General features: G+C 32.8%; 1 protein-coding gene across 9 annotated transcripts in view; it reads right to left on the bottom strand.

The window, feature by feature from the left end:
- Positions 1-20,328, bottom strand: part of ADAMTS6 (ADAM metallopeptidase with thrombospondin type 1 motif 6) — a 241,289-nt gene that overhangs the window by 201,871 nt on the left and 19,090 nt on the right. For all 9 annotated transcript variants that reach the window (XR_004952441.1, XM_036225498.1, XM_036225492.1 and 6 more), the window contains 4 exons: positions 19,827-19,995; positions 13,569-13,780; positions 12,981-13,064; positions 12,320-12,465 (listed from right to left, as the gene is read on the bottom strand). Coding sequence is in view for 8 of the 9 variants with exons in the window: in XM_036225498.1 (XP_036081391.1) it covers positions 12,320-12,465; positions 12,981-13,064; positions 13,569-13,780; positions 19,827-19,995 (611 nt within the window). In the remaining variant the exon portion in view is untranslated. The remainder of the gene's footprint in view (positions 1-12,319; positions 12,466-12,980; positions 13,065-13,568; positions 13,781-19,826; positions 19,996-20,328) is intronic.

Below are 20,328 nucleotides of genomic sequence, written 5' to 3'. Positions count from 1 at the left end.
GATGTCAATTAGACAAAGTTTACAAATACAAAGTTTAGGGGAGGGGTCAAGAACAGAGATGTATATTTGGATATAAATGGTGATTAAAGCTGTATAGATGTATTTAACTATATAGATGGTACTTAAAATCATAAAAATGAATGAGATCACTAAAAGTAAATGTAAATTGAGATGAGACTGTGAGAGAAGTGGGTAATATACTCAAACATTGCTTTTTCTTATTCTAGAAAGACCCTTTAAAATTATTTGTCAATATTTCTTAACATTGGGCTACTATTAAGGTGCTGAGAATTTATAAAATGAGAAAGATCATTTGTAGGGATGCTAGTTTTCGATAAATGTTTTTGGGGGTGGGATAGGCAGGATATAGCCAATTTAGTAAATATTGTCCCAAAATAATACGGTGTGAAAATTTAACCAGAAAAGAGAAGTAACTTCTAATAAATGTCTCTAAATGGAGTTTCCTCCTTTTTATTCCCCAAATCTCATTTCTTTCTCCTTTATCCTTTCTTTCGCTTCACTCATCAAGAGCTCCTCATCTCTCAACATCAGAACTCAAAGATTTTTGCCTGGCATTTAGTTCTTTGGGATAAGTAAAAAAGGAAAGTGAAATGCTAATTCGAGTGGTTCTAAAAAGCCTTTCTGAACTGGAGAGAAAGAGGCATTGAATTTTTCCCCCCATTTTTCACTGCTTTGCATATATTAGTACTTAATCACATACACACAATTTATCCTCCACACCCCTACAAGAGACATTTTTTAAATCTGATCATGTCACTTTTCTGCTTAAATTTCTCTAATGTTATCTTTTATGTAAAGAAGATAAAAGCTAAATTTCTTTTTTTACTAGTTTTGTTGATTTTTTTAAACAAATGAATGATGTTTTATGAAATTATGCTTGGATTCTTATCCATGTAACTTTGTTTGCTTGTTTTACTTTATTTCCTGAAGAATTTTCCACATCCACAAATTCCTGATTTGCATTTTATAATCTGGACATACTTGTACCTGTGTACAAAGAAAATTCCATTCTTTTTAATAACTAAAAAGCAAACAAAAGAAATCAATTTAAATACTCATAAAAAGGGAAAATGATTATTTCTATACCACAGTGCTACATTTATAAGCGTGCATGCAAAATCTTTCAAGCCATGGCCCCTCCAACTTTTTAAGCATTATTGCATATCCTTCACTCCTTTGTTCACTACATTTCACTTCTTTTCCTCAAACCTACCAAGCTTATTCTTTGACTTGATTCACCACCGAATACCTAGCAACCAACAGCACCATGACATATTATCAATTCGACAACTATAGGTGGAGTGAATGAATCAGTGAATGAATTCCTCCCTATCCAACATTATCTCCTATAATTCCTCGCCCATACTTTCCACCTAAAAATACTGAGCTTTTCATTCCGCCCCCCAAAGAAGGCCATTTTTGTCTCTCACATTTTCCATGTCATTGCATATGAAGTGCCTCCTTCTTGAACAGGCACCCACCTTTTATCCAAATTCCTATTAAACTTCCAAGTCCCTGATCAAATATTGTACCCCGAATGAAGTTATGCTTAGATTCTTTTCCACATAAGATTAGATGCTGCTTCTATGGTTCCACTATACTTCGTCTTCTTAAAACCTGGTTTGTGCCTTAACATACAGTTAATAACAGCTCAATGTCTCCCTACCAAGCACTTACATATATTATATCATAACACCACACCATCCTACAAACTCAGAGAGCTTTGGTATTCAGCCCCAGGTCACCAACTAACAGATGTCAGGGGTGAGATTCAAGGTCTGTGTGACTCCAAAGCCCATTTTCCACTATATAACAATATCTATTGAACAAATACTTGAAAAATTAATATACTCCTTAGAATGAATATTTGATTTTGTATAAAGTTAAATGTTCATCTTTAACTTTTTATACATGTGCAATAAAAGAAATGTAATCTAACCAAATAAAAGAATGTTATGTATTTCTCTAAAGGAGATATACAAATAGCTAATAAGCACATGAAAAAAATGCTCAACATAGCCTTCCAGAAAATGAAAGTCAAAATTACAATAAGATACCAGTTTATACTCACTAAAAATGCTATGACCAAAAGACAAACAACAAAAAGTGTTGGCCAGGGTGAATCTGAACACTTATACATTGCTGGCGGGATTATAAATAGTACAGGTGCTTTGGAATACAGTTTGGCAGTTCCTCAAAACGTTAATACACAGTTACCATATGATCCAGCAATCCCACTCCAAGGTATATATTCAAAAGAAACTGAAACACACATCCACATCAAAACTTGTACACAAATGTTCACAGAAGCATTATCCATAATAGCCAAAAATGGGCAACAACCCAAATGTCCATGAATGAATAAATATGGTATATCCATACACTAGAACATTATTTGGCCATAAAAAGGAATGAAGTATTGATATATGCTACAACACTGATAAACCTTGAGAACATTCTAAGATGCTTGTTGTAAAAGACCCCATATTTTGTGATACCATTTTTGTAAAATGTCTGGAATAGGAAAATCTACACAGAAAGTTTCCTAAGACTAGTGGAAATGGAAGGTGATGGCTAATGGGTATAGAGTTTATAGGGTTTCATTTTGGGGTGACAGAAATGTTCTAAAATAGACAATGGTGATAGTTGCACAACTCTGTAAATAAAAACCATTGAATTGTTCATGTTAAATAGATGAACTGTACAATGTGTAAATTATATGCCAACAAAGCTGTTACAGAAAAATAGAAGAAACTAATAGAACTAGACCTATCCTTGATTTTATTCATCTGTGAACGGAAGAAAAAAGTACAATAAGTCACTAACTAAAGCTGAAAGCAAATGATAAATCAAGTTCATAATAGATAACTGCACAAATTACTTCCCTAAATCTTCCCTTGTTATTTATTAATAAAATTTTTTATATAGTAAAGTGACACTAATTTGGGTCCAATAACTACTAATACTAATTCACTGCTTACAATGTATCAAGCATTATAAAGTTAAGCACTATGTTAGGCAGATTGGAGTAAAATAGCTCTCCTACACTGCTTTAAAGCGTGAAAATTGGTAAAACCAATGGTAGAGCATTTAGCCAGTATTGAGTAGAATTAAAATTGTTCAGATCAGTAAGAATATAGAAGAGTTGAATTGTTAGAACATTCCATCCAACAATAGCAGAACACACATTCTTCTCACGTGTACCTCGAACATGTACCAAAAAAGACCATAAAACAAGTCTCAATAAATTAAAAAGCATGAGTCATACAAAGTACATTTTCTGACTACAGTGGAATTAAATTAGAAATAAATAACAGAATGATTTCTGAGGGGGGGGAAACTAATGTTTGGAACTAAATAACAACTCTAAATGTTTCATAGGTCAAAAAAGAATTAAAGGGAAATTATAAAGTATTTTGAGCTAAATGGAACAGAAAACACTACATATACAAATTCGTGAGATGTAATAAAGCTGTAGTTAGGGGAAAATTTTATAACACTAAACATCTATTTCAGAAAAAGCAGAAAGTTTGCAAATCAATAACCACAGTATCTACCTTAAAAAATTACAAAAAGAATAGCAAATTAAACCAAACCCAAAGTTAGTATGGGAATGGAAACTACAAAAATCAGGTAGAAATAATAAAGAAATCAAAAACAGAAAAACAATAGACAAAACCACTGAAACTAAAATTGAGTAGATAATTAAAACTCTAACCAGAATCTAGGAGAAAAGAAAACAAAAATTACCAGGATCAGAAAGAGAGGTAATGTCACTATATATACAACAGATATTAAAAGAATAAGATATTATAAATGGCTATAGCAATACATTCTACATTTCTTGAAAGATTCAACTGCCAAAGCACACTGAATCAAATAACCTAAATAGTTCTATATCTCTTAAATAATTTGAATTGGTAGTTAAAAATCACCCCCTTGGCGGGGGGGGGGGGGGACCACTTCCAGGTCCATATGTCTTCACTTTTAAATTCTATAAATTACAATACTATTACGTTTTATTTTTAGTATTATGAATAATACTATTCTTACATGAACCTTTGCAGAAAACTGGAAAGAAGGAAGTATTCTCTAACTCATTCTGTGAGGTCAACATTACCTTAATACCAAGACCAGACAAAAATACAGAACGATATCCCTCATAAATAAGATGCAAAAAGATATATAAATAAAATTTTGGCAAATCATATCTAACAGTATATTAAAAGGAAAATACACCATGACCAAATTGGGTTTATTTGAGGAATGCAAAGTTGGTATAACACTCTAAATCAATGAATGCAATTCACTGTATTAATAAACTAACAAAAGAAAAACCATATGATCATTTCAATAGATGCAGAAAAGGTATTTGACAAAATTCAATACCCATTATTCATAAAAACTCAGCAAACTGGGGATAGAAGAGAACTTTGTCAGCCTGATAAAGGGCATCTATGAAAACTCTACAGAAAACATCAGACTTAATGTTGAAACGTGAAATGCCTTCTCACTAAGATCAGGAACAAGACAAGGATGTCTGCTATAACAACCTTTATTCTACATTGTCCTAGAGGTTCTAGCCATTGAAATAAGTCAAGAAAAAAAGTGATTCGGGATTAAAAAGAAAAAGTAAAACTATCATTTAATTTCAGAAAACATAATCATCTTTGTAGAAAACCAATTAGAATCTTTTAAAAGGATACTAAAATTAATAAATAAACAGTAAATTTGCAGGATACAAAATCAATTGTAATTTTATATACTAGTCATGAACAGTTATAAATTAAAATTTAAAAAACAATGCCAATATCAAACAAATAACAAAAGTTGTGAGAATACTGAAAACCACAAAAAAACTGCTGAGGGAAATCAAAGAGGACCTAGATAAACAAAGAGACATACCTTGTTTGTAGGTAGGAAGAATGTGCATTGTTAAGATGACAATTTACTAGGTCCATCCCAAATTCAACAGAAGGGGATTACACAAAATCACAAACATCAGGGGGCAGAGATCACTGGGGCCATCTTAGAAGTTTGCCCACCATAGTCGCCAATATTATTAATGTATCGCTCCATTATTTTTGTTGCACACCCTTATAATTCCTCCAAAGGGACTCTGGAGACAAACTGCCTGACTTAAATCCTGAGTCTTCTAACTATTGTATAATCTTGCTAATCATTTAACTTTCTAGTACCTCAGTTTCCTTATCTATAAAATAGAGATAATAATGGAAACAATCTTATGAAGTTACAGTGAGGTTGAAATGACTAAATATATAAAGCACTTATGCATTTAGCACATAATAAGAAATTACATAAATACATCAGTAAAACCATTATAAATACTAAACTTACTATTCCTCAAAGTTGTGTTTATTACGACACATTCTTCTTTGATTTAACTATTTAATGATGCCTATTACATATAAAGCACAATTTTAATCAAGGTGTGTACAAAGACAGTTTAAAGGAGAAGTGCCTTTTTATTCCTATTTGTAATTAAAGTTTAACGAGCAAACATAGGTAATGCCTGGGTGACCGTAATCCTGTTTTACCTGGTCCTAGTTTATGCCTACTATCTAGACATAACTGTCAGAGGTACTTAAAAGTGTCCTGGCTTGCCCAAGAAACTAAAGTTGCCCAAGTTTATCACAATGGAAATGGAAACTAGATAAACACATCTGAGTAAGGAATCAATGAACCAGGAATCAAGCAAAGGAAAATAAAAAGTGAAGAAGGGTGATGAGGATGTGTAAGAATGACAGAGCCAGAGTGGTAAGAGAATAATAAACGCTTTGAAGTGTCCAAATTCAAAAATCAATTCATCTAATATCTGAATTCAAGATTACTGTGGCCTAAAAACCTACATATTCTTTTAAAAAACTTAGTAATAGTTCACACAAAAAAATAACTGGCATTTCCTTAAGAATTAAAAAATAAATAAATAAATACCAAATAAATGTTAATGTACCACATTTAATCTCCCTTTCCTCTCTTTTAATATATAATATGAAGCCAATATATAATTCTGATAGATACATTCCTTAAAAAATAAGAAAACTTGTTTAAATCTACACATTATAGGCCAAGTTTTAGCAAGAAACTTTTTAAAGCTATCTTTAATCTCTCACTTGAAAACATTAGTTGACTTTGGAAATTCTAATCCTTTTCAATTCCAGCAGCATCAAAGCAAATAATCATGATCCTTTAAGAGGATAAATATGCTCGTTTTAATTAAATGATTAAATTATGCGACTTGGTGTGCACGTTTTGCATCTGTATTTTAAGATGTAATTATATGTCCTATGTATTTCATTAATGAAAAATTGAAAAGGAAGTATATTTATGGTAGAGTATCTTATAACAGAGGAATTCTTAAAAATCTATTCCTTGAATTTTCGAGAATTTGGGCTAAAAAAAGAAATGAAGTCCTGGTACATGCTACAACATGGATGAACCTTTAAAACACTATACAAAGTAAAAGAAGCCAGTCACAAAAGCCTACATATTATACAATTCCACTCTTACAAAAAGTCCAGATTAGGCAATGCTGTAGAGACAAAAAGTAGGTTAATGGCTGCCTAAGGCTGAGGCTGGGTTGGGGAAGATAAAGGAAATGGGTATGACCTCCTTTGAGAATGACTGAAACATTCTAAAACTAATTATGGTGATGGTTGCACAACCTTGTGAATATACTAAAAATCATTGAATTGCACACTTAAATTGGATAAATTGTATGGTCTGTGAACTATATCTCAATAAATCTGTTAACGAAAAAGTTTTAGGTTATAATTCCTATCTAAAATATACACTACTATATATTAACATCATAAAGATGGAAAACATGATTCTAACGCTAGATGGTAGACAAAGTCAGGAAATGGAGGCATCATTCTGTTCATGCTGAGTACTCAACATTGATGCAAATACAATTTATGTCACTAAATTCCTTCTCATTTTCTGACTATAAATGAATTTCTTTAATATTTTTGCCACAAAATGAATTTAGAAATCAGCTGGACTTTAAATTTGTGGTAGATATATCCTGACTTCATGTGGAAATATAATTTTTAAAATAACCCGCCAAATTATGGATTTTTATTCCTAAATAGATCTTAATTTAGTTTTTAAATACAAAGGTTAATAAGGATAATTTGAAAGTTTTGTAGCAAGTATAACTTTTAAAGTGCATAAATACAGTCCTGTTTTATCTTCTTAAGTTCTGTGTCCAGAGCTTCAAGTACAAAACAGTAATCATTTCTTGACCTAGTTATACAGTGTCACATTCCATAATTTTGAAAAGTTACTAAATGTCAGGTTGATTTAGGTAAACACTAATAATCATCAAATAATTCTAATAAATCTAGTCTATATAAGCAATCGATATAAGTTACTACTACTGATATTTTAACTAAAAAACATATCACAAAAATGAAATATCAGTTTTATTATTCCACCATTAATGTTTATTTAATATGATCATATTTCTACAAATATATGCACGATAGCACTAAATCTGGTATTCAGAGCTAAGATATCAAGTAGTTGATACACCAGAGAAATATCTGTACATCACTTTAGAAAGTGACGTGAAACTGATTGCTCTTTGGTATGGCAAAATGTTAAAATCTGACAGCTAGGAGAGTGACATCAGCGAGGAGGTGAAGTAGGAATTATTAGCCTTCATCATCTGACATGAAACAATAATTAAACAGTTAACCACAAATAGCCCAGCAGAGCTCAAGAGTGCAATTAAGAACCTACAGCAACATAGTGGAGCAAAAAATGGAGAATAACTGCACAGAAAGAATCGCTGTGAGAGCAGCTTAGTGGAGAGTTCTGGAAGCAACTAGGAAGAAAGAAGTGTGGGAGCTATCCATATGGCCACAGGACACATACCATCATGGTCCCCAGTGACGTGCTATGCAGAAGACCCCAACAGCCCTCACAACAGCCACAGACGCCCCACAGCTTCCACAGTGGAGTACCCCATAGTGTTGTTAGGCACAGGCCCCAGGAACCTGATCTACAAAGGACACTGGCAGCTTTCATCACCAGGGTAACCAATAGCTGCAGACCTGGGGAAGAAGACGCTACCCATTCCAAGAAGGAATTGCTCTTGTGCTTCCCTGGAACCAGAGCTGCCAGCACCTTCTGACCCTGAGCATACCAAACTCCAGAGCCACAGCTACTCTTCCTGCTCCTGGCTCCAGGGCCACCCTGTGTGCACCTATGATCCAGACCCAGCCCCGTGGCTGCTCCACACGTGCCCGCATCTCAAAAATCAGAGCCAACACCACTGCGGGCTAGCCCACACCCATGATCAGAATTCCACTGTGCTCAATGCCCACGCTTCAGACTCTGTCTTCATGGCCACTTTGTATATACTTTTGCATTTCACTCATCATCACTGCTGCAGGGTAACCAGCACGTCAGATCCCAAAGCTGCTGTCACACTGCAAGCACTGGCAATCCAGTCCCTGGTTCCATGACTGCTCCACAGGTGCCCAACATCAGACACCTAGCACTACTGTGGGCACCTGCAAGCTGGATCTGGCACAAGAGGAATCCCCTCCACCAATATCCCCCATAGGAGAAAAAGAGATCAGGTAGTCTCCAGAAGCTTTCACTGCTGTGGCAGACAAGGCAGCCTTGGCCATTGAGGATCCTTGCAATCTTCCATCATTAATCTCAGCTGATAAAGCTTCATGGAGACTACGTTGCTGTTAGTTTGGAATTTCCTTGAAATTTTAAAAGTAGAACTGCTATATAACATAGCAATACCATTTCTGGGTATATATCTAAAGGAAGTGAAATTAGTAAATTAGCATCTCGAAGAGATATCTGCACTCTGATGTTCATTGTAGCATTATTCAAAACCGCCAAGATAAGAACACAACTTAAATGTCCATCAATGGATGAATAGGTACAGAAAATGTGGTATATATAGATAGAATATTATTTAATCATAAAAAAGGAAATCTTGTCATTTGCAACAACATAGATGAATCAGGAGATCATTTTGCTAAGTAAAATATACCAGAGAAAGTCAAATATTATATGACCTTAATTATAAGTAGAATCGAAAAAAAAAGGAAAGTTGAACTCAGAAACCAAAAGTAGAATGGTAGTTGCCTAGGGTTTCGGGGCGGGGGAAATAGGGAAATGTTAGTTAAAGGGTACAAACTTTTAGTTGTAAGATGAATTAATTCTGAAGACCTAATATACAACATGGTGACTATAGATAATAATTCTATATATATACTTGAACTTTGCTAAAAGAGTATGTTAAATGTTCTCATCCAAACTCCAAAAAAGAAATAAAAAACAAGATACCTTTGAGGTGATAGATGAGTTAATTAACATGATTATGGTAATCAGCTCACAAAGTATATCTATAACAAATCATCATGTTGTACAATTTAAATATATACAATTTTATTTCTCAATTATACCTCAATTAAAAAAAAATTAGTAAGCTGATGTATAACATATGCCCACTATATTTTATATATACTTATGTATAAAAATAAGCATAACTATATATAAAAATTAAAATAAATGTATATGTAAATAGTTTTAAATATGCAATTCAATATTTTTGATACCATGTTAAACAAAAAAAAAGTTTAATTTTTTACTTTATTTTCTTTCTATCTAGTCAGAGTGATCTGATAGTTTTGTAGAGCATAGTTTGTTTTTAATTTTTATTGGTAAAATATAACAATAAAATGTCATCTGCTAAGAGGAGATAACATTTTGAGTTTTTATACTTTTTTCCAAAAAGTGATTCTTATTACCTAACTAACTACAGTTCCAAATGGTTTTCTGCTTAAAACATTTAAATCCCTAGGACAAAATTAGGCCTAGTGGAGATAAACATATCCATCAATTTTTCTCTGGAAATCTCGATAAACACATTATACATTCTCCCTAGTGAGCTGACATTTCAAGCAAACATAAATCATAATCTTACCTTGAAATGGTGGAGTCATAAAACCCCAAACATATTAATAAGTGAGTTACATGAAATAATTTTCAACATTAATATTAAATCACCTATGGAATTCTCATAATTATTTTTACTGAAAGTAGCATATGATTTAAACATATGTTCTTTTTCACAAATCAAAAATTTATAAGGGAGAGTCAAGTGCTGGTAAACCCCCAACGACAACAAAAAACCCAAATATTAGAGATGATAGTCATTTCTTTTTGGTAAGTCATTCCGTGGCCTTAATAATTCAAAAATATTTATAGACTGTTAAGTAAGCTAAAAGTTTGACACTTTAATAACAATTTGAAAAGGAATTCTATGCTGCTCCAAAGAGGCATTTTTCTAACCTCCAATACATAACCAATATAAAATGATATGAGATATAACCTCTTTAAAATACTGTCCTATTAAATCCTGAGATCACTTCCAGTGCTAGTATGACCATTAGGAGAACGAGTTAAAAAGAAAAGTTTTTGTTCAAATCTCAAACATCAAAAAAACACTACACATGGCTTATTGAAGCAAAGAAGAGCTCTGTAGAGGATCAGAAAAAATATCAGGGCCAGTTCAGAGTAATAAGTCAGACAGCCAAATGTTGTAGCCAGTGCCAAGAAAGGGTGGCTAAATGCCCAGATGTATTTCAGAACTCCAATACTTAGAAATGTGTGCTCTTGGTATAACTTCTGTCATTTGATGTAAAAGTTAAAAATCCAATGCAGATATAATAAAAATGTGAAGCATCAGGAGCCCGCTGAGTATTGCCTTTGGGGGAGAGGTAGGGCTTTATAAATATAAATACAGAAGCCAAAGTAAATATCATTTTGTTAACCATATAAAATAGACATTTAGTAACTTCATTGATGCTAATGATATCCATATATATTTTTACACAAAGGTTTCTATATTTGCACAATTCCTAGTATATTTTTAACTCCTCAAATATATTTGGGAATCATTCCAGGCCACAAGACCCTGAGGAATTGCAGAATTTATCAGACTGATATGTCAACACGTATGAATATAGAACTATACAATGTTGTTTTTCTTCGGCAAGCATGTCATAAACGAAATTTTCTGGTTTACAATGTCAGGTAGATGAAGGCAGTTAAAGTGAGTCTAACTGTAAAAAAAAAAAAATAAACTCAGAAACTTTAACTCTACAACTCAGTTAACAGGGATTTTTTTTTTTTTTTAAAAGCTAAATTCACATTATCTTACTCAAGATTCCGGGTCTAATGAATCTGATCCCAAATACTTAACACTCCCTCCACAGAGTTTAATGTAGAGTCATAAGCATACCACAGATGAAGTATATGTTAAATAATGCCTTGCAAATGAAAAGAAATAATCAAGAAAACAAAGGCTAATCCATTTAGCCAAGATAGAATAATGCTTCCATTTTGCTTATTATCGTTGGTTATCTCTTTCATTTTTAAATGCTGAGAAAAGGTCAAAAGACAAACTTATCTGAAAAGGATTTAAGCGTGCTTCTAACCAATCATAAGTAGAGTATAAAAAATGAAGACAAATAGCATAATATAATTTTAAAAAAAAGGTAGGATCATCAGGGTTTGAGTCCTGTTCTTTCACTTATTAGCTGAGCAACCTTGAGCAACTGAGGTATTTTGAACCAATTTCCTTCTTTCTTACTTAGGAAAAATAATAACAGTATCTACTTCACAGAGTTGTTAGAGAGGAAGAAATAAAATGGATCTAAATAGTTTTGTAAAACTGGAAAGAAATATATGCATTTATCGGGTTATCATCAAATAACAATTTTGCCTGAGAAACAAGCTGTTCAATGTATAGTATAATAAATCTTATATTTATCTCTTAATTAAAATATTTTAAATTAAATAAACATTCATGTAAGTAAATTGTGTAACTCTTCACTTTTAACAATTTGGATGCAAGAATAATTAACATATTTACAACCAAGGGTGATGACATTTTTATTTTTTAAATATATTTTTCTCATACTTCTTAAAATCTTGCTTCTAATATGTATTTTGTTCAAGTAACAAAACATATATATGCTTCTAATTAAACCTTATGGATAGACTAGAAGGAGAGATATTTATTAAATTTCTACATCAAATCTAAATCTTTCTTTTTTCTTATTTGGTTCATTTGATGCAAACACAATAATAGTGTAATATATTCTTTCTCAGCATGAATAATAAATTACCAATTTGCTTTCTCTATACTCGTTACCTGAATGAGGCTTTAGATAGAACCAAATATAGTTACAATATCAAACACAACAATTAAAGGTAAAATACTTGCAACAAACCATACCTAGTAATAAGAACCGCATTATCGTGGTGGGCAATCCCATTTTCTGGAATGGTGTTTCCATCACTTTGGTGGGAGAGAATGGATTTCTGCCATTTACAGAAGCTATCGAGGGACTTGTCTGCATGGTGGTTTATCTCCAAGTTTGGCTGCAATACAACATGCATACCAGAAATGTTCCAAACAAATTACTAAGGTCAGTTGTTAAAACTTTTGAAGACTAAAGTGGGACTATAATTAGAAGCAGTGGTTTCTAGGAATAATCTCTTGCCAGTTTTTATCTCTATAGTATCTGACCTAGAATTAATTTAGTGTATTATTGAACAGACATTCTTTCCAGTTCCAGCTTTAATGATAATGTGAATATATGTGATTATCAGCAAAGGAAACCAACCAAAACCACTATTAGAAGGTTATGCAAATGCTCACCTTTATGCTGAAACATACAGCTAATATATATGTATATATAGCTTTAACATGATATAAGAGGTATATTCTGGTAAACTATTTGAAATTTGCTTGAAATATTAAATGATTAGTGCTGAAAATCATATTCAACTAGAACTTCCTAAGAGGAGCAATAATAAAATATATTATATTATAATACATAATTCTAGAGCCTATCTGTTAAGAGTTTTGGATTTATAAACTATCTCATTCTTACCTGATCTTCTGTGAGAACAATTAAGCGGGCCACTATAATATTCACAACGTTTCCTAGGCTGGAATCACGGTAAAGTTTGGCAACCTGACCTCCAGAAAATAAGAAAAGACACAAAGTCAGACAAAAATTATAGAGTGACTGCTATTTTTTTATACAGTAGTAAAAAATTTTTTCATAAATTTAACTACTCTGTGTATAAAAATGTTTTCTTTTATCTCATATCACTTAGAACAATACCCTCAAGATGCCCTGGCAGAAAGTTTGTTATACAGGTCTGCCTCAAGAAATATTTTCTCCCAAAGATGAATCACAACACAATAATTAAGAGGGTGAGCTGATGTTTCAAGTTAAAGAAAATCTCTTAAACAAGATTTAACAAGACCTAGTTAAAAAAAGTCACATTATCTGAAAATGTACAATCATATCTTTAAATTTATTTTCTATGAATCCGAAACATTAGATCAATCTTTTCTCATTACAGATGAATTAATTCTTAAAATCATTATTTCACAATAAAAACCCATGACCTTAGTCAACAAGCACAACAAACTATTAAGTTACAGTATTATATAAAGGGATCAAACTTACAATATTCATCACACTCAAAATGTAATGTTCAATGTCTTTGCGACCATGGTAGCCCACCATCATTTTGTCTGCTACTACTAATGTCTCCACAAACCGCTCGGTGCTTACTGATCTCTTCTGTCTGTGGTGGACATGTGTGCCATTAATTGGTAGTGCAGAAGGAAAAGTGGATGTGTCATTCAGCCACCAAGGTTTGCCAGTTCTTATGACGTCTATAATAAAAACAATTAATTAGCTCAGATAGGTTCGTTAAGTTGATGTATTTATAGGCCTTTCATGTAAACATGCTTCTCATAAATTCGCTAATGTACGAAGATCTTCAAAATAATTATATTATCTGAAAAATCAAATATTAATCATATTCAACTACTCATGAAAACAAAACAAAATATCTAATTAATTACTTAAACAAGAATTTTTTAATAATTATTTCATATTATTCCAGTTAGTAATCATATTACTTTTAAATTTAGAATAAGTAATTTAAAAATCATTTAAAGGTGTTTAAAAAGCAACTGAAGCATTAACTGTCCAAATAGCCTATGAACTAGAGTATTTCTGTTCTATAAATCTCAATTCTCAAAAGTTATGAATTATTTTTTCACTTAGTTTTGCAGTCTACAACTATTTATACTGACAGAGCACCCAAAATATTCCTTTCTCAAAACCTAGCGGTAAAGGGCATTGGAATGAGAGTTAAAAGATCAGGATTCAAGCATGATTCGCTTTAAACTACATTTTCATGTGCATTGTGGTTTATCTTTGGTTTTCTCGACATTTGGTTCTTCAGTGCACAGGAAACCTTTTAGTGCTATGGAATTTATGAATACTTGTCTCATTTATACTCATCTTCACTCAATAAATTTGAGCAGGTATAGGTCCTATGCATACCTCACTTTTATATCTTTAGATTGAAGAGGAAACCTTTTTAATCTCCACTTATTGAAAAATTTAGTGAGGAAAATTAGATTGATTCATATAATATATGTGACAGAAAGTGATACTTTCTCTATTTTTCTAATTTTTTTAGTTTTTATCTTTCAAAAATTAATTTAGTAGACATTACAAATTTTAAGAAATAAAATGAAAAGGACCCTGAGAAGTATCATCAAATACTTTTTTTAAAAAGTTTTTTTTAACCTTTTATAGTCAAATACTTTTGAAACTCATATTTATTAGTGTCTTTATTCCTAAAGATCAAGAGAAGCAGAGAGAAACTACTTCTTATTTCAGTAGTATATCCCCAAGATAGCCAGTAAGTATTCCCCTATGTCTAATTGTGCCAGACAGACTCTTAGGGTGGCCCTTAGGATCTCTGCCTCCTGATGTTCACACCTTTGTGTGATCTCCTCCCCCTTTAGTATGCGTGGAACCTGTGACTTGCTTCTAACTAATAGAATATGGCAAAGATGATGAATGCACATGATTACATACAAATGAGTATTGTACATAATGATGTTACATAATATTGTAGCATCTCTCTTACTAGGGTCTTTTCCTTGCTGGCTTAGAGTAAGCAAGCAACCAAGTCGGTGACTTGTACATGGCAAGGAACTGCTGGTGGCCTCTGACAGACAGCCAGACAAAAAGCTAAAATGTTCAGTCCTACAACAGCAAGGAACTGCATGCCGCCAAGAACCATGGGAGGGGAGAAGTGGATTCTTCCCCAGTCAGGACTCCAGATGAAAACCCAGCCCTGGCTGAGGCTAAGTAGATAACCCATCCATACACAGACTTCTGGTTCACAGGAACTGTGACATAACAAAAGTGTACTCAAATCATGCCTAGTCTTCTCTTCCTCTGACTGGACAACTTAACTGTCTAAATATAGGATTTAGTTTCCATTATTTTGATCATTTTCACTTCTCTGATTTTTTAAATTTCTCCTTTTCTTTATTTAAAGAATTACACACCATTGAGTAAAATAAACACGTTGCAATGGTGTTTCTCATTAGATAGCATTCTGTATAAAGTAGTGATTGTTATTATCATCATAATTTTCATAATTTTCAAACTTTTAGCTTTTAAATTATTAGTCTGCTTGGCTATCACTCTATCAGACATGTATTCATGATGTCTGATGAATTTTCATAAATAAAGAGTCCTTATACTCAAAGAATTTGTAGTTTGGTATATATGTAATATAAACACACAAACACACTGAACATATAAAATCGAAGAGATAACATCTTCAGTTTCATTTTAAAAATTAAATTAATCCAGTATTAGATCATTGCAAAACAATATCCATACATTCTCTAATTGTCAATTGACTGCTTAATGTTAAGTTTAATGAGCTGTAACTAATATATTATAGTCTAAAATAGAATACACAATTAACTTATTTGAAGATTAGTAGTTCTTCAAATGATACTCATTACATATGCTTTGCTCAATTTAATTTTAGATAGAGTATAGAATGTTAAAGACAATATTCTCTCATAAACATATGCAAAAAAAAAAAAAAAACTTGTCCCTAAAACCAAATACGTGGGCCTCTTTGTCATCTGAAATAAGATTTTAAGTGTCTGATCAATTTCAAAATATTTTTTAATATATAGCCATTCAAGATTATCTCATCGATCTGCTTTATTTTTCATTTATAGCACTTATTACTTCTTAACACTTGGTCGTATATTTATTTATTTGGCATATTTAGTTAACTGTCTCTCTTCGCTAGAATATAAGCTTCAGGGGAGCAGGGACTCTTCCTGCTTTTATTGCTGTCTCCCCCACACCTAGAATAGCCTTGTACATACATGCTAAACTAATATTTATTTAATAAACACAGAAGTAGATAATGCAGGTAGAGGAACATAATAGCTATATCAGTGGACAATAAGAACATTCAGAAAACATAGCACCTCCACGTACTCAGAAGGCAGCTGACTGCCTGGCCTGCAGCCATAAGGAAGGCATTACACAAAGAGCTCTCAGCATTGCCTGCTCCCAAGGATGTTTTCTGCTGTTCCCATGGACATTACCAACTTGCTCTGCTTGAGCAGGTGGCTGCTCTGCCATTTTTATGAACACTTTCTGCTTCTGTAACTAAACAGCACATCTTGCTCCAATCCACCTGAGAAGGCAGCTGCTTCCCTAATTAGATTTAATATATGCTTACTCCAAAATAATAATAATATGCAGAAGTGTGTAAAAAAAATAAAAGAAGAAGGACCTTTCCTAGTGGATCACAAGGAAGAGAGATTAAGCAGCTCTTTTCTCCGAAGGCCTCAAGACTGCTGGATAATACTGGATGTGGTAGATTGTTGCTGTAATAACTTACAATTTGTTTAAACCTCCCTATATCCAGACCCTCGTTACTGCCCTTCCACACTGATTCTGGGCTTGAACATGTGACTTGTTTGGGCCGACAGAATACATTTTATATGTGATACAAGCAGAAATTTAAAACCTATTCTTTGGAATCCTGAGAGTTCCATGTAAAAAGGCCTGGAGATTGAGAGACCACGTGGAGCTGAAAAGATTTGCCCCAGCTGTGTACCACTTCACTCGCCTAATCAACTGACCTTCCAACTACCAAATATGAAAGTGAAGAAAGACATCCTAGGACCTAGAACATCTGTCCCTAGCTAAGCTAGTCTAGACCAGAAGAACCACTCAGCTAACCCCAGAACTGTGGGAAATAACAAATGTTTGTTGTTTTAAGCCACTAAATTTTGGGATAGTTTGTTTTTTCAATAAAACCTAATTCACACACACACACAAAACATTCAGTTAACTCTAGGTGGTAGTGTAAAAGGAACTTTATTTTCTTTTTATCCTATATTTTCTAAATGTTCTATAAAGAACAGATGTCACTTTCATATTTTTAATTGATAGCTTAAATCTGAATAGAATAGAAAAATTCATATCTGAATATGAGATAAATATACCCACTGTCTAAAGGGTTTTTTATATCTTATATTTTGATATAAACTTGAGTACCCAATAACAGGTTAATTGGCAGTGTATGCCTATAAATGCACATCTCACTTGAACTAAGTTGTTGAAATAGTATCACAAATAAAATCAATAGTTCTTAACCAGGCATTTCTCAAGCTTACTGAACATAAAACGCTCTTTCCAAAAAAACCTAGTGACTTTCCCACAAAATTTAAGAAACTACTACTATAATCCCACTACTGGAAAGCCAGTGAAGTGTTTGAAGGTGTGTAATATAGCCAGATTTAGGAGACAGACTTGGCTAAATATAAAAAGACAAACCTGGAGACAGAAAGACCAGTTAGAAAGTCATCACAGTGGTCCAGGCAAGAGATAATGAGGATCTAAACTAAATTGACTGGTGTTAGGAGTAGTAGAAATGGCTGGTGATTGGAATAGGTTAAAAGCGAGGACCATTTAGGAAATAGTAATCCAGGGAAAGAGATTGTAGAAGAAAATCTTCCATGAAAGAGCAGAATTTTATGATGGCATTAAGAGTGGGGTTGGAGAACTGTTTGACTCATGCCGAAGCCATTGAAAAATAAGGATCTGCCTCTGTAAAACCAATAATGAGATAGGCACTTCAAAAGAGGATAATTCGAATATAAAAAATTATATCACAAAAGACAACTAAATATTTAAATCCTAGTTTTTAAAGAATATATATGTAGTTATACTCCTAGCCTAATTTTTGTTAAATATAAGATAAAATAAACTGTTTCCACAATGTTTAGTTTCATTGCTCAATACATTATTATTATCTACTATAAAATTTTACTTCGTATCTTAAGTGGATTCACTTCAAGTGACCTTTTTCTAGTACCAATTATTCTTGGCCAAGAACCTCCTGTAATTAAAAGCCTCAGAGATTATTCAAGAAGAGAGAATGCAGAATGAGAACAGTCAGTTGAGAAAAGAACTTCAAAGAATACTTATAGTTGAAGCAGAAGATAAGAAGCCCATGAAGGATACTGAGAAGAAACAAAACGGTGATGCATTCACTAGTCGCAAGGTAATCCATTCCATTTTTTACATATCTACCTGTTGAATCCATCTCATTTTTCACTAAATTTATTTGTTGGTGAACTCCTCTTTGTATTAAGCTGAAATCTGCCTCTGAAATACTCTGCTCCTAGTTCCAGTTACTGGAACTACACAAAACAAATCTAATCTTTTTTTTAAAAAAAAATGTACTAGCCCTTTAAATGTTTAAAACAGTCATTTCAATAATAATGATAGCTACAACTTGACTGAGTAACTAATGTGTGCTGAGAGAAATATGCAGAGAGGTTGGGTAATTTGTCCAAAGCTACATCAAAGCTCATGTTCTTTCTACTATGCTATGCTATGTCCTCTATTTCTCTAAATTTTCTAACTTTTAGACTATACAGCTGCCAAATTTCCTATCTCTGGTCTTACTTACTCTTCTGTAATTCAGTCTCCAGATGGCTGCCAGAGTAGTCTTTTGAAAAACTCAGATCTGATCATGTGATTCCTGCAGCATACAATCTTTCAATGGGTTTCCAGCACACTTAGGATAAATGAACTCCTTAACATGGTTTATAAATCCTTTGTGATTTGGCCCTTTATCTCTCTAGTTTCATCTCTCACAAACACTCGCCCCAATTACTATGAGTCACAACCCTATTTATCCAACCTATGTTCTAATATCCATTTATATAAACTTTCAATTCCTGAAACATGACTTTCTCTCTCTTTAGGTTCAAAACCTTTGTAAATGCTGTTTCCTCTATATGAAACACTCTACCCACTGCTCCCTCTACTTTTGCCCAGCTACCCTATCTCATCCCTGAGGCCCAGCTAAGAAGTCAATTCCTTCATGAACCCTTCTTTGACCACTGAAGTTTAGATTTATTATCCTGACTATGTATTTCTATACCCTAATTACTACTATTTTTAAATACTATCTTAAAACTCTTCGAGTCTTATTCAAGTGTCTAGATTCCTGTCACTATGATAAAAATATCCAGCGAACCAAACAGCATGGAGTGCTATGAATACTTGTGTATGAAAGTTATAACTATTACCTGGATAAAATGAGGTGTGTTTCTTTCCCCCTCAAAGACAAAACAAATCAAATTTTACACAGATTTATATTTGAAAGACTTCTCAAGGAGCTTCCAAAATTTACTTAAAACTATTGCTATGTGGCATTTTTAAAGAGGACTCTGGGCATTATCATTCTAATTACTAAAATTCTTATTTACTTTTATTATGAACCTTACCATATGTGTCAGAAGGAAGAGAGTGGCAAAACAATACAATATGATTTCTAAAAGCCATATGTTCACTTACCTGAAACCCCGCAATGAGAATGATCATAGAGATGCCGTTCTTGAAGGGTAGACTTTTTGTAAATAACATGGGGATGGCCATTTTCATAACTAAAATGTTTGGAATCCTCTGTGGTATTCTTTAATGGTTCAATAAAATATTCTTCATCTTCTGTAGCAATAACACCATGCTAAAAGAAAAGGAAACAAAGAACTTACCAAGAAGAATCATTTGAAATATTATCATTACCAAAAGTCAAAAATAAACTGATACCTCTCAAAAAAAAAAAAAAAAGGTTGAACACATGTTAATAGAAATTTAGTGAATTGTCTTACTCAGAAAAACATTATATAAATTTTCCTTTTCTTTAAAAAGGATGTTTAAATAACTCTACATGCTATGCTCTGTACTAAGCATGACACATTACTTCCTCCAATCTTCCTAAAACAACTCTGTGAGGTAGCAGAGACTTCTATGTGTTCACTAAGACTTACTTCCTTTCCAAATGGTGCACACTAAACTA

Source organism: Rousettus aegyptiacus, unplaced genomic scaffold (genome assembly GCF_014176215.1).
Source record: "Rousettus aegyptiacus isolate mRouAeg1 unplaced genomic scaffold, mRouAeg1.p scaffold_m13_p_8, whole genome shotgun sequence".
Lineage (NCBI taxonomy): Eukaryota > Metazoa > Chordata > Mammalia > Chiroptera > Pteropodidae > Rousettus > Rousettus aegyptiacus.
This window is presented reverse-complemented; position numbering and strand designations above follow the sequence as displayed.